This window comes from Protopterus annectens, chromosome 6.part0 (genome assembly GCF_019279795.1).
Source record: "Protopterus annectens isolate FY-2018-M chromosome 6.part0, PAN1.0, whole genome shotgun sequence".
NCBI lineage: Eukaryota > Metazoa > Chordata > Ceratodontiformes > Protopteridae > Protopterus > Protopterus annectens.
Window position 1 is genome coordinate 1,663,437,388 of NC_056737.1, and position 16,108 is coordinate 1,663,453,495.

Genomic DNA, 16,108 nt, shown 5'->3' on the forward strand with positions numbered 1-16,108 from the left:
GAAAGCAGCAGCTGATTACCAGAATGGCATTAACAAAATAGATGTAGAACAAAATAGTTACTAGGATAGTATTAACAAAGTGGAAGTAGAGGACTATAAAAACGTAAGTCACAGTATACTATCACACAGGGATCCCACTACAGTATCTTATCTAGCAATACCAGTTAAGAAATGAAAGAGGTGTAATAAATGGGTCACAAAAAGAGGAAATACAGGGTAGTGTTGCGGACATTATGCAGACAGGGGTGGCAAGGTAGCTCTAACAGTGGAAAAGAGATGGATAGGTAAGAGGAAGGAAGATGTAGCTAATGAAAAGACATAAAAAATGTAAAATCATGGGTTCTAACATGGCTACCGAGTGAAGTAAACCTGGCCAAAGGACATCCGAAAAGAAGGATAACTGTCCTGTCTCCAAAATGTGCTTACAGAGACTGAGCTACGTCTACCAATGCCATAAACAACTTTTCCAATAGTGTGATATTGGGGAAAGTCTTTCTGACCTGAGAGAATACTGACTGTTCTGTAAAAAGGGTACATGAATCTGTACATTGTGGAGAAGCCATAAGGTAAACAGATAACCTACTAACAAAAAGGCAGTAAACTATTGTGATGCTCAATTACACAAGGGAGGGAAGGAGATAAACCTTCAGACTTCATTTATCTTCACAGCTGAACCTGAACTATTTTGATGACTGTTATTGGGCATACAGTTTAAGAATAAGAAACATCTCCAGCCACTAAGTGAATAGGCTTTGGGGGTAAAGAAGCCTGGTTGCATGGTTTGACACTTTAGCTGTCCACAAACTGCTGCAGTCCCCTTTCTCATGGTGCAAGAAAATCAGAAATAGATTAAACACTATGCCAAAATAGCTGAAGTCTGGGACAACTTACTGGCATGCTCAAGGACCAGTAAAATCTAATGCAAGTAGGATGGTTTTAAGATGTGCCAGAAATCACTGTATGTATCACTGAGATGTTAATTTGCAACTTAAGGAGGTCAGTCCAACATTGTATATTAAAAATCATTCTGAATGACTGTGATACTTCATTCACTGACTTCACAAACCTAAACAGGCCCAAATCATCTGCATAAATGCTGCTTATATTTTGTGCAGAGCAGTGGTGAGGCTGTTTAGAATAAGGAGAAAAATAAGGCACTACATAATCTTAAAGGTACATAAGAATGCCAAGATGAATTTAAAAGAGTGCTTAAGAGTGAAATCAAGAAATGCTGGGGTGTAAAGGCTTAGCATTATATAACCACAATGCATGGCACTACACTATAAGAATTCCTACAACCACCTTTCCAACTTGCTAGAGTCACCACAACCACAGAAGCACAGAATTCCAGGTATTACATAATCACCAAAACAGGTCTGAGCTTTACCAGCTAGATATCTCACTGTGACTATTTCAATTCTATTAACATTTCAGTAAACTGGAGTGAATCACTGGGCAATTGACATACATAATCAGACACATGAACCCAAAGACGCTACTGGGATATGAATCTGGGTTTCTGCCACTTAAAAGTCACTGTTGTTAACTGAAAATGTCTCCAGAACATTTCTGTACTGGAAAATTTAAAAGTCACTCAGTAAAGAGCACAAATACACAGTACAAAGTGACATTTGGACAACTGTTTTCTTTAATCAATAAAATGACAGAATTAATACATGATACCAGTAATCATAAAATAAAATACATATATCTTTGTCATGATCATTAAAACCAAGGTCAGGGTGCAGTTATTTGATATGCAGCAATACTGCTCCCAAAACAGTGACAATGAGGATGTTGTATTCCAAAATAAATGTGATTTCAGTCCACTAGTAATCACAAGTTCTCGTGATAGTAAGCAATGTCACAACTGCTCCAGAAATTAAAATCAGTTTCCCACAAATACAACTGAATACGTCCAGAAATGTTGCTCTGTCTGTACTTTTAATGACACTTTATTACGAGTGCACTGAATTCTGCAATGACAGGTAGCCACAAACTAGATGTCCCTGAAGACTATCGTAACCCTGGCTGAGTTGGACAGAACTGTCTCTACCTGTACATCTTAAAACAGTCGCTGCTGAATGACTAGAGCTGTTATAGTCTCAGTAACACTCTTGCAAGTACAGAACGTGCTGCATGAAGGAATGGTAGGATGCATACTTGCATAGCAGGCTAATACAAGTTAGTTTCATGTCATCAGTGGTGCAGCTTCTTCTCCACTGCTCCTATTCGTTGCTGTGGTGCACTAAGTCAGAATGGTCAGAGTACATTTCTTTACATAAGCAGACAAGTGCTCATCTCACTTGCACAGACAACCCTACAGGTAAGGACTAGTGCTGAGGTCACTATCATTCCGGATCATTCTACTCTAAGTGAAGTTATTTTCTTAAAGCAGCTCTTTTTTACTTTAATGCACAAGGTACACCTCCTTGTAATGAACACATCATGGACAGGCCTTTGAAGACCACGTTTGCCATACTTCATACTTTTAAGTTACAAAGAAATATTAACCAGGCGTACTAACTGTGATATCAATATTGAGCAAATTCTGAAACAAGTGGCGCTGCACTACTCATAACCCTCTTCATTAACATTAAACTGGCAGATGAAACTACACCCCACTCAACTCCAGGGACAAACATGATAATTACAGTGCAATGCAATGCACCCCAGTGAAAGGAGTGCGGTGCTGCTCTTCCCTGAAATCCTTCCTTACTCACCAAGAAATGGATGCACAGGTCTCTTCAGTTCTGTGCTTTTCACTGCAAGTTATTCAATTTTCATAATATGATGCAGAGTCTTAAACTACCTACCAGCAGAGGTCCATGGGCTCTGAATGGTCTATATCATCATTATTCTGACATCTTATAAATCATATATACTAATGGCAATACTTCACTACTGAAAGTTTATAGTCAACAGTGTACTAAACGTTGGTTATTACACCTGTGTTGTAAACTAGTGATGCTGAGACAAGCTGTACACATGTGTAAGTGCCACAGATGTTGCTGCAGAAAAACATGCTACCCTAATGTTTTGCATATGGGGTATTGATGATGCCCTACCTGCAAACTCCAGCAATTTACAGCAGGTTTACTCCAGTCAAATTCCCATTAGAATTCTGTAATGCATAAAATGTCAGTAGGTGGATTAACTTCACAGCATCCTAACTAAAGATGCACCAGATCAAATATTTTCTTTAGAAGCTAATTTGACTTCACATAATAAAATTCAGAACAGCAGTCACAGTGTTGTATACCATTTTAAGCTAATTCTGATAATGTAGCATTTTACAATGAATACTACTCACGGTACAATTATTTTCTGACTTAATGCCAGAACAGAAAATGAATCTGTAATGGTGTATTAGGCATCTTGGGAGAAAATATCATGGTATCACGATGTGCACACACATACACACACATTTCTTTATCATCACAGTTCTGTAACATCATTGCATATGAATTCCTGTCTATAACATACTTTTCTTTATTAATTATTCATAACTGTACTGAGCAGAACTGTTAAGACTCTGCTACACTAGATAAAACTTCCCCTTCTGTAGCTACAGAATATGCAAATAAAAAAATAATAATTAAAAAAATTGTGCTAACTATGATTAAGTGGCTTGAGGTACAAAGGGTTACCACAACAAGTAAAATAAAAAATACACAGAAATAATGCTTGTACATGGCTTCACTCCTCACTAGCCCTTCATCCTTCTGCTTTGTTTTGTTGCACTTGAGATTGTTACAGTTCAGAGGGTTCCCATGATTGATTTGTCAGTGTCTATGACAATGATTTCAAACTGTAACAACAATATCTAAATGGTATGTGCAACAAGTTCATAATAAGAAACCCACAGCTAACAGTTGAGGACAAGGGACAAGTAATAACCTCAACTACTCAGTTTCACTAGACATTTTAACTGTTGCTGCTCCTCCTCACTTCCCAAACTACACATAACAATGGCCCTGGCACTTAAACAGTATTCCTGTAAAAAATCAACAAAATTCATTAACTATTTATCAGCTTATTATAACAAATTAGGACTCTTCAGTGCAACCACTACCAGCTCAGAGTTCTGAAAGACATTACCCACCTGTGCCCAAATGTCAATCAGACTGTTGGTAATCTTACATTATTGACAGCAAGGTTCTGAGACCGAACATCTAGGGTATATGAGTAAATGGGTATAACAGATACCAACTCCACAAGCACTCAAACTGTTCTGGAAGCTCAGGGTGGATCATTATGCATTCCTATTGTGCTAGTGGCAAGTCTATTTGTTTTGAGATTCCTGTCAGACTGTTGCTAAAAACATTGCATTTGCCTTAGTAGTAAATGAGGGCTGCATCAACTACAGTATTACACCTTAGGATTTGTCAGCTTTCTTCCAGGAGATACACCACAGACATGTATGCTTTCAGCTGAAGCAGGGGTCTAGAAGACAGTACATGCATCTACATTCATCTCCTTGGCTCACTGCATCAGAACTGTGTACTACTTCAGATGGGCACTTCTTGTTCATCATCTGATCTTCTGGTGGGCAGTTTTGCAGTATTTATGTAATTAGATTTCAAAGGCTGCTTCTCATTTTACAACTGGCAGAAACAGTATCTGAAACAGGATCATCACAAAGCCTAGATGCCAGGCCTAGAAGCAGAACTAGTAGGATTTCAAGGCTGGAAAAAAAAGTTGCCTTGATCTACAGGGCTTGCTTGCATCACAGAAACCAGGTCCAGGTCCAGTTCAATGGCTTAACGTCTTCTTGGTGAAAGGCTTCATTACTTTCTGGTTAGGAGGGAAGCAGAGGAGGAGATAGGACAGGGAAATTCAGCTTCCTTAAAATACTCCACTTACTAAAAACTCACTGTACGGTCATTATGTTGACAGTTTAATTGGTGCTGATTCCCTCCAAAAAAGGACGCAAATTAATCTGTGCAGCTGGGTTCCTTGCCCCTCAAAATCACATTCACTCAAGAATGACAAGCTGTGGGTTCACTGGTTCCTAGGTCCTCCATGAAAAGCCATTTGTGTCCTGTTTAAAATAGGCAGCAGTACAAATACTGTAAGACACTGTACCAAAGATAGCCCGATACAAATGCAAAAGACTGAATAAGGAGCAGAGATAAAGGGTAGAGTTTCATCTCCCTGGAAACAGCCTCTGACTGTCCTTCAGATGGTGGAAAAGTTCCTAGGAAAAAAACAAAAAACAAATATGCTGTAAATAATGTAGACATGTTGTCACTTGAATCCATTTATATTTTGATACTATATTTTATTTATTTGGCTGATAACAAGCAAAATAGGTCACAAGCTGCCAATGAAGTATTTAAACAGGATCTGTATAGCAGGTTAAGTTACAAGGGACTTTAGAATATCTTAAAAAGGAACCCTGTAGTACCAGAGAAAGGGAAACAGACTATGCCTAGTGATACCAAGCAGGCCACAACTGCAGGACTAGAGTTTAGACCTTATTACATGGGTAAAATCTATGGTACTACAGAAACAGACCACTCCTGCAGACATCAAGATCATCCTGACAGGGTTCAAGTCTGGAACAATTCTATGGGACCCAAATAATTACAAAGGGCCCTATCAGGAGAAGGGAAACAGACTACTCCTAGTGACACTAATGAGGTCACACTAGCAGATCTAGAGTTTGGAACTCGCTATAAGGGAATCCAGAATACCTAAAAAAAGATTGTGTGGTACCAGTGCAGGGGAAACAGGCAATGCCTAATGATAGGTTCATAGGTTCATAGGTTCATACTAGGCTATCTGCCCAAGGGCATTTATAAGCCTAGCCCATAGTTATGTGGCTTTCGCCACCCCTTTAGTTTGAATAAAAACTATGCCTATCATTTTGCTGTGCCTCTGTCAAGCAGTGACACTAAAGTAATCCGTGGGGTATATCTGCAATCTCCCATCCATTGGTCAAGATTCCTCTTGAACAAGGCCAGAGAGGTGCTCTGCCTCACATGTACCGGGATTTTGTTCCACAGCATAGGGAGTCTCTGGGTGATGAATCTGTCCCTCCAGCACGTTCTATTTATAACCGTGTCAAGGTTTAAGTCTCCCGCCCTTGTGGTTCTGAGGGATCTAGATTTTTTGAGGTGAAGCATATTCATCAAATCTGGGTTTGACATGGCCTTATATGTCAGGCACAGGTCACCTCTGAGCAAGCGGTATGAGACTGAATAGAGCTGGAGTTCTTTCAGTCGGGCAGCATAAGACATATTTTTGAGACCCTTTATCCTTTTGGTGAGGAACTTTGGGGCCTTTCAAGCTGCAGCAGGTGTCTGGTCAGATACATTCGAACGGGCATTGTACTCAATCATAGGTCTAATGAGTGATGAGTACAGGGGACGATGACCTCCCTTGATCTAGATGTGAATCCTTCATGATCAGGTGGGCGATATAGAAGGTTTTCCTAACTACTTTAGCAACATGAGTGTCAAACGAAAGGCTACTGTCAACCTGGGTCCCCAGATCCCTGATGACTTTTCTGTGCTCAGTGGATTGCCACCTATATGGTAGCTAGGGTAACCTTGTTTTTCCGAAGGGTATGACTATGCATTTTTGGCGTTTAACTTCAGGCCATGGCTCTGGCACCAGTTATCCGTTCTGTGAGGCCCTTCTGGAGGATATCTGTGTCAGATGTGTTTTTGACTATGGCGCCCAGTTTGCAGTCATCTGCAAACTTTGTCAGCCATAACCCTCCTGTGTTTGCTTGTACTTCAGAAAAGTAGATGCCAAACAAGAGTGGACCCAGGACTGAGCCCTGTGGGACACCACTTGTGACAGGCTTTGAGTCTGACATGGCTCCAGCAACTCTGACCCTGTGGGTTCTGTCACTTAGCCAGTTTGCAACCCATCTTGTGATGTATGGGTTTACATTCAAGCTGATGAGTTTTTCGATGATACCTGAGTGGGGTATTAGGATCATGCTGGCCCATTTCGTCTGGATCATTTAAGACTTATTATAGAATGTGTTCTACTGATGTTTGTTGTGCACTTGAAATACACTATTTCAGTTGCTGTGAACCACCACAGACATTATTCTAATCTTCTAACACCTCACCTTCCAACCAGCCTCTAAGGTAGGAGTCTTGATTTGTAACAAGCTTCATTAATATGAATATCAATTAGAAGTATTAACCAATTATCCGGTTAAAAGAGCACCAAAAGCAAACAGGAAAACTCAGAACACCTGTGTTCATGGCATTAGTTATTACGTTATGTTTCAGTCTATGAATTATCCTTAGATCAGTGGATTTAATGACATTCATACATTATGTATGCAATTGTTTAGGGCTGGGACATGTTAGAAGTAACATACCTGAGGCCTACCAAGTTCACAAAACTGCCAGCAACTCTGTGAACAGCAAAATAAACTACTGCAGAGCGAGAGAGGGCAGGCATGCAAATAAGGGGAAAGCAGCAATGTCTACAATTCACAACTGTGTGAACTGTGACATATATGTAGTAGGGGAGGTGTGTGTGTGTGTGTGTGTGTGTGTGTGTGTGTGTGTGTGTGTGTGTGGACTACAATCCTGGAAAAAGCAAACTGCATTCAGGATGACACCTGAACATTGATTATGCACACCATAACTACTGAGCAACATCAGCATATCTACAGATATATATATATATATATATATATATACATACACATACACACATCCTATAAATGGTCTCTGAATGTTTAAAAATGCATACAGATGTTCTGGAATACAAACCACTAGGCATTCTATACACAAAAATGTACCAAGGCAACCAAACTAGGGATTGTCCCTCACAGTGATGTAAGGAATCAACCAAAAATGTAATCCCCAACAAGCCCCCTAATTTAAATACTGTTTAAAAGGCACTCTGTCCTCTTCCAGGACAAATGAGACAAAAACATTTGTGTACCACCCTCTATCATGAGAGGGTGGCCTTTACTGACCTACAGTATCTCCACAGCCACCATCACCTGCAGGCTGAGGGAAGGTGCCAACAGTTATATAATGCTACACAAAATCTGCCTGGCTATCTGGAAGAAAGCTCTGACAGATTTGGCACAAACATCACTCCCCTATCCCCACCAGCCATATCCAAATGCACACCTAATACTAGTTCTGTACCTTGTATCTCTAGAGATCAAGCCATATCTCCACTCTCCACATCAAAAAACACCATCCCAATGGGACCAGATAACATCCCAGGTTGCTTACTAAGCAATCTAAAACAGGACCTAGCTGACCCACTTGCTGTTCTCTTTAACCATATCCTGAGAACTGGCTTTGCACCAGCAGAATGAAGAACAGCAACAGTAATCCCCTTGCATAAAGGGAGGCCATCAACTGACCCTGGGAACTATAGACCCATAAGTCTAACCAGCCTCATCTGCAAGGTCAAGGAAAGAATCATCATGGACCTCATCAACAAGGATGTAAATGACCTTCAAACTCTAGACCCAAACTAATTTGGCTTTGTTAAGGGTAGACCATGCTTATTAAACCTAGTAGACTTCTTCAAGAAAGTCACTAAAGTCTTGGATGAAGGTAAAACAGAGCATACCACCTACCTGGACCTAGCCAAGGCCTTTGACACAATTCCCTCTTCGGGTACCACTGAAGCACTTTCCCAGCTAGGTGTTAACCCTTACATCACTAGATGGGTAGCTAACTGGTTCACCAACAGAAGACATACTGCCAAAGTTGGTGACTCCACCTCTACCAGCAGACCATCCCCAGTGGCGTACTACAAGGATCTGTACTGGACCCTTTACTATTTGTAAACTATTTCTCAGAAGTCCAAGCTAAATACTAAGTTCACTGATGATTTTAAACTAGGCTTAATCATTGCGTCCCACAATGATGTTAACATATTACAGGAGGGACAAATACAAACAAATGACTGATGCCAAAATCAAGGTCTAAAACTAAACGCAAAAAAGTGCACTATTATCCCATTTGGCAAAGTGGAATTCTCCACTAATTACAATACTGACAGCACCCCTCTGAGTTCAAACCCCATGGTGTGATATCTGGGAACACAGGTCAACAACAATCAGAGGTTTGACCACCAGTTTTCCATGATTGTAAGGAAAGCCTTCTACATTGTGTCTCTCATAAGTAAAGGCATCACATCCAGGTCTAAAGATGTTATAACCCCACTTTACTCGAACCTAATCAGACCATTAATATAGTACAATGCTCCCATCTGCATGCATCTCACCAGACACCTGCAACAACTGGAGAGACCACAGAGGTTTTGGACTAAGAAGATAAAGGGTCTCCAAACCATGACCTATATGGCTAGACTGAAAGTCCTGCCACTGTACTCTGTATCATATAGACTACTGAAAGGAGAATTGTGGATGGAAATGCTTCACATCCAGAAATGAATGGCACTAGAGTCACTGTCTCTAGGGATCTCAACCTTGCCAGTAACATTAACAGAACACGCTGGAGAGACAGGTATGTCTCCCACAGTCTGCTGCTTCTCTGGGATACACTTCCAACTCATGTGAAGCAGAGCTCCTCAATGACCCTATTCAAGTACAACCTAAACAAATGAATGGGTGACCGGAAATTCATCCTGGGGGTGCCACCCATGTCCCTCATGGACTGAGGTATTCGGTGCTAAGGACAATTGGGGCAACCTGGGATTAACATGGCTAGGCTTATAAAGGCTCTAGGGCTGCTAGCCTAGTAACCTCCTATGAACTTATGAACCTATGTGTATATAACATAACATTTCTGGCATATATAGCACATATTGTTATGCACATTTGGTCTTAGAATTAATGTGTAACATTATGGCAACTTTTTTATCTCTTGCAAGTGCTTGGACTCTGCATACTTATTCTGACCATCTGGAATTTGTATATCCTTGGTGGCTTCGTTTGATGCTTTTATATGTGCAATCATTATTTTTGTCTGATCTTGCACAATTATTTTATAATATAATATTTTATAATACATTTATTTATATATATATATATATATATATATATATATATATATATATACATATGTGTGTGTATATATGTATCTATCTACGTCTTATTACTTCATTTATAACCTATTCCAGAGCTTTTCTGCTTTTCTCTCCAGCTCTCTGCCCAGTCAGACATTCCAAGTAACAAAGGCAAATATAAACAAAAAAATAGAGCTGGTTAAACCCTTTTTTCAGCCACGACCCAGGAAAACCTAATAAATCTAGGAATTTCTTGTCAAAACTTCAATGCAAACTAAAGACCACACAAATCCAGCTAGTATATAATGTTATACAGAAGTCACTGTAATATTTAAAATAATTCTAAAATGAGACTACAACATGTCTTAAATTCTAACTATGCAATGACAGTTTTTATTTCATTTAAATACTTGGCAAAAAATAATTTTTGCACTCTGTTTTCCTGTAATGCAAGCATAATCTAAAATGAAGTAAACAGACATATACAAGATAATGCATTCAAGGTAAACTCAGTTCATTTTACACCAATCAGTAAAAAAGATGACTGAAATCCTAATGAGTGAGTAGTCTTCACAATTTGTAGCTTGCTGGGTAAACTGCAGAGGGCGGTATGGCTTCACTTTTTACCCACGCAGTCAATGGCAGAGCCCAAGTGAGGACTGGCAATCTGCTATAAAACAGGCACAACCTAGTCTCCAGGGTTGAAGTTTCATCAAATCTCAAAGTCATCCTGTTGCTAAGCAGTTGCAATGTTCCTGGCTTTACAATTAACATGACTTAGTGAAAAAAAACTTAGCCATTTTTCTGAGCAGTAAATAGAACACACACACAATGTGTATACACACAATTTTATATATATATATATATATATATATATATATATATATATATATATATATATATAGTTACAGCATTATTATGCAGTTTTTTTTTTTTTGTAGTCTGCTGAGGCATGAAATGGCTATGGCAGTATTTCAAACACTCCTTGTACTAAATTAGGGATGGGTTCTTGATGTTTTCTGTGCATAAATACGATACCAGAGGTGAGACAGAGATTGTTCAAATGTTTTTCTCCACGCAGGTCAAATGTTTTTCTCCATGCAGTTCAAATAAAGAGTAAGATTCCTGGAGTTCAAACTAGAGGTGCTATATTTCTCAGTTTGTAAGACTTTCTCAAGGGATCCACTTCTGAGTACTGGGTGCCCAGGCTGCTTTAACCTAATATGTTTACTGTATTACATGCTATATTTGTCTTTTATTCAGTTGTAACTCGTTTAGTATCTAAACAAGGGTCTACCTGAAAACATCAAAACCCACAATATTGAATCCTACATCACCGAGACAAAAATCATTGAAACCTCACTTTAGCGAACGACTGGATCGTCCCACGATAAATAACCTGTTGGCTAACAAGGTGGACTTTACCCTCTACACAACTGCAGTGCGATTTCAGAGTTGGTATATTTAGTTAGAGGGGGTGCTGCCCCCACTTTGGGCTACACCCCACACACACCCCAAAGTGGGGGGCGCTACCACATTAGGTTGTGGGGGGGGAATAGCCCCCCACCTGGGTGGGTTGGAGATGGTATGGTTTTGTTTTCATTAGTTGTGGTATGAGTGGTTACTTACAGTGGAAATGCATTCGATGATCCAGTTGTTCAGTCAAGTGAGGTTTCAATGATTTTGTCTCGACAATGTGGGATGCGATATTGTGGGCTTTTCAAAGTTATGAAGTAGACTCCTAAGCAATTAAATGTGAACAATGAATATTTAAACATTACATCATTAATTCTGGATCTTAACGTAACTGCCCTGTCCTAATCTTGCTATATATATTTTTTTCCTCTCATCTCCCTCATTTGCAGCAGAATTATTAAACTAAAACCCTCTCCCAGACTCTGTGATCTGAAAAAACTTAGGACTGCTTTACCTGTACCTTGAACATTTAAATATTGCATTTTTTTAAATCAAACTTATAGCTGTGGTGCTAATCAACACATATCCAAGTTCAGAAGTACTTGCAAACATATTCCTTGTGTCCTTCACATTTTTAAGGTTCATTGGCTCAATGTAAAATATTACCTGCAGAAATTATGCTTTTTTTTAAGGTAGCAGTGCAAATACAAAAGCTGGAAGAAACAGGTTAGAAACAAACACAGTAAGTCTTCCCTCAGAGAAATGTCATACTTACACAAAGTGAAAGTCCACACAAAAAAAAAGGACACACAAATCTGTAGAATATTTAAGCAGCTACAATCCTATTAAAATGAAATCATCAAATTGGCGAGTGAGATTTTTCTTTCATCTCCCTTTTAAAGTGTTCTGTCACATTTCAATGGTTTACTGCAGCCTCTAGCACAGTAAGAGCTGTGATGCATCCTCCCCTAGTTCATTCTTATTTATTTGGGCAGTTTTTTTGATAAAAGCTTTCCGAACATTTCATTGAAACCATGGCCCAAATAAATTCTGTTTTTCCCTCAGTGTTTCCTTCTGTGACATTACCTTAAGGAGATTCCACAGACTTCAATGGATGTATTTCTGGATTTGCACAACATGTGCCCATTAAAGTCAAAGAACCCAGTTCACATCTTCCCTGAAATTATGTCACTGAGGTTAAAGATCACTTTTAATTTTCAGTGGCTTCAGTGTTTGGAAAACAAATTTTAATTAAGAGGTCTATTTCAGTTAAAGAAGAGACTGAAAAAGTAAGCAAATCCAATGGCTGACGTCCCAGTCTAGCCAGGTTACCACGCAGTGATGCGTCTGGGTATCCGGTAGTCCAGGGCCCCAGAGGCGCCAGGGCATACTTACACATGACCAACGCCATATGCTGCAGTTCTTTCAGCAGACCAAGGCTCCAACCACTCATCCAAAATTGCCAATAGAAAATATGAACAATATAAACAAAAAAAATAAAAACCAGCCATACAAAACCAAACCACAATATAAAAGATAAAAAGGACACCCAATATAAACACACCAGCAACCACCCTCAGAAACACGGAACATTGGAGCACGTGGCCAAAAGCAATGTGGGGAAATTCCACAGGTACATTACTGTAGTGCCCAAATGTAATATCTCGAACACAACACTCCTAAAGTGGTTCTCATAAGGACAAAGGGCCTGACAACAGCAGAGGCTGACCAAAGAGAATGTGGCAAAAAGCATGACAACTTAGAAACTGTGAACAGACAAAGGCTAAAGAAACTGAACTTAGACCTTTGTGTAGCTGCCTTTAAAATATCGCCAAGTGGCCGCCTCCAAGAGGAAGCCTGAACCAAATATAGCTAGTAGTAACCTCTTAAAATAATTCCAGCTGAAATCTCCCTTTAGTGTGAGAAGAATAGAAAAGCTGGCATCAAGGCCAAGCTTGAAAGAAAAAGTTTGTTTGCAAAGAATGGAAAAAGTAAATGCAATGCTTTTAACAAACAGCTAAACCAAAGCAAACCCACTTACTAAATGGAAAACAACTGCTAAATTAGAAACCAAGCAATTGCCCTGCTAAGAATAATACAACTTAAATGCCTAGTCAACATCTGACAGGTCTGCCAAAACATCCCTTTTGTGCAAAATCCTCTTTTAAAGCCGGCAGCGAAACCACCTTGTTTAAAAAGGAAACTCATGTGCAAAAGATAGGCTACTTTAAAGGAAGGGAAAATAAGGTAAGAGAACCAAATCAAAATGAAAATAAAAAACAAATCTGCCTACAATGGGCAACCAAAAAGCAACTAGTCATGACTCAGAAAAAAGCAACAAAGTACAAAAATGCACAACAATGTTCCAATTTCAACAGTAAGAGCTCAGAGCAAGTTTTGTATAGGCAAAGCTCTCTTGTAGAATCTTGAATTCAAGCAGGAGTAAGAGCTTGGCAGTCAAAGGATCTCGAAAACAGCTCTGGGTCACTTGAATGTCAAAGAAAAAAATGCCAAAACAAGCTCATAAAACAAAGAAATGATAACAAATGGAATCTGAAAGGAAGGCTAAAACAAGGAAGAGAAACACAACAATGGGTGAGTAAACAATCCTTTTTGTTTCCTGCACAAATTATTGTAAATCTCTCCAAAATAAAAATCTCTTTCTAAAACCAAAAATAGGTTTTCCTCCAATGTACTCTTTCTTCCTTTTTCCTTGTATAGGGTCATGTTTAAGAACTTGAAGCTTATGCTGTCTTTGAATTCCTGAGTCTGAAGCTTGAGATTGAGAAGAGATTGAAGCCTTGTTGATTGAGATTGACCACCTGCCCTCCTGAAAAACAGGTTGGAGGTGTGGGTAAAGGCCATGGAGGCTTCACCGTCCAACTCAGCAGGAGGTACCAGATGTGCTAATAAAATCATCCTTGGCTGAGCTGAGGCTGACCTGGAGAAGCTCCTCTTGGAGACATTTTAGAGGTCCTGAGAAAGAGCAGAGGAAGATTTGGACACTGAAAGAAATTTCGAAGATTTTTTTAAAGCCACTGAAAGAGCATCCACTAGAAGTGTTGTAAGCAGCTTTGTGTTTTTGTTCAAACTTGGGAAGAGCTGGAGTTTTTGGTGGCTGTGGTGGGAGTTCTCACATTTTCATCCTCAATCCATCAATGAAGGACTTTTGATTTCCTCAGCTTTTGATCCATGCTTGACCTGCTTAAAGTTGGCCTGCTAAGAGCCCTGAACTGCGAGTTGCAGTTGCCTGCCTTCTCCCATAAAAAAGGCGCTCAGTGCTTGCTAAGCCGCAGTCTTGGTAAGAGTTAGTTGTTTGTTTGTTAATGTTGTTTGACAGTTTTGTTGATTGACCACTGTACCACATGACAGTTCGTTTGTGTTTGTAACTACACAACCCCTAATAGCCACAACTAAGCTGCTGCCACTTTAATGTTGACTTGTAACTCCTCATGTATTCTTGATGTAGACTTGTCTGCCACTTCTGTTTTAGATGAGCTCCTCTTCAATGTTAGTCTGGGGATCTGTGCATTGAATCTGAATGTCTGAGGATGAGCTCCCTAGAATCTGACTGAGGCATCTGTCGTTAGAGAGCCCACCACTCTGGCCGGGTCACAGAGAATCCAATTTTTTTGAGTGTATTATTTGGTCCACAGTGCTTCAATTTTGTCCATACATTTTTTGATACATTTGCGCCATACAATTTTGCAGCTTGGCTGCATTGGTTTTTTTGAGATACCATTGCAGCTTCCTGATATGCAGTTTGGCATTTGGACTAGGCAAGATTGCAGTCCCCCCACCTGAAAGACTAGAAGGAAAGTTGCTGGGAAAGATTCTTTTGTTTGTCCGGGGTTAAAAAGCTCAAAAGAGCTTTTGTATTCAGTTCCACATGTAAAAAAGCACATGTCTGACTGGGTACTCGACTGGACTTTATTTCATTCTGCAGAATACCCTACTGGACTGAGCAGCTTTAAATACCTGCGAAAATGCATGTGAAAGGTCTTTAGAATTCTGAGCTAAAATCTTCCTTTCGTCAAGTAAGGATAATTTGAATTCCTTTTAGCCTGAAGTGAATATGGTTGAGAGCCCTTGTGAGCTATCTGATATATCGGAAACACATGAATAGCGAAAGGGGCAAATGAGAACTGATGGATAGAATTTGCAACCGAGACTAGCATCCTGCAACTTTTATAGATAGTGACACTGCCTTAAGCTTCCTAGAGATCCTAAAGCACACCTTGAGAAGCCCCTGCTTAAGCAGTAATAGCTGTAATGCTAAGGTGTTTTGATAAGTGTTCCAGATATGTAAAGAGGTGAGGATAGTCCAATCCAAATTGGCCTCCACCGGTTCCCCTTTCAGATTTACTAAAAACAGGCGAAAATAAGGCCCCCCCTTGGGCTGAGGACTGGCTGAATGGAACCTTTGTCTAGGCCCTATGTGATTTGCAAAGAGAAATTTGCTTGTGAGCCTCTTGTCTGTTAAGAATGGAATTGAAAGGAGAAAATGAAAGGCATGTAATGATGTAAAACCTGTAACCGTGGTCTGTGATATCCAGAACCAGAACCCATCTGTCTTTACTTGAAAAATCAATTTTCCCTCCAGTCTTGCTCCTCAAGGTGCTGCACTGCGCTTAATGTGAGCAGTGCTCCTGCTCTGAAGGAAGGGGTCACTGGGCGAAGGACTGACCCCTGCCCTCACCAGAAGTCTGAGCAGGAA

The 16,108-nt window shown here is 39.8% G+C and overlaps 1 protein-coding gene across 2 annotated transcripts in view; it reads right to left on the reverse strand.

Annotated features, from left to right (window-relative positions):
* Window positions 1-1,630: 1,630 nt before the first annotated feature.
* The window catches only part of LPGAT1 (lysophosphatidylglycerol acyltransferase 1), a 1,227,529-nt gene continuing 1,213,051 nt past the window's right edge, over window positions 1,631-16,108 (reverse strand). The window contains exon 7 of one of the 2 annotated variants that reach the window (XM_044075074.1): window positions 1,631-5,200. In XM_044075074.1, coding sequence (XP_043931009.1) covers window positions 5,049-5,200 — 152 coding nt within the window. In that variant the 3' untranslated portion in view covers window positions 1,631-5,048. The remainder of the gene's footprint in view (window positions 5,201-16,108) is intronic. The other variant, XR_006365251.1, reaches the window with a different exon arrangement.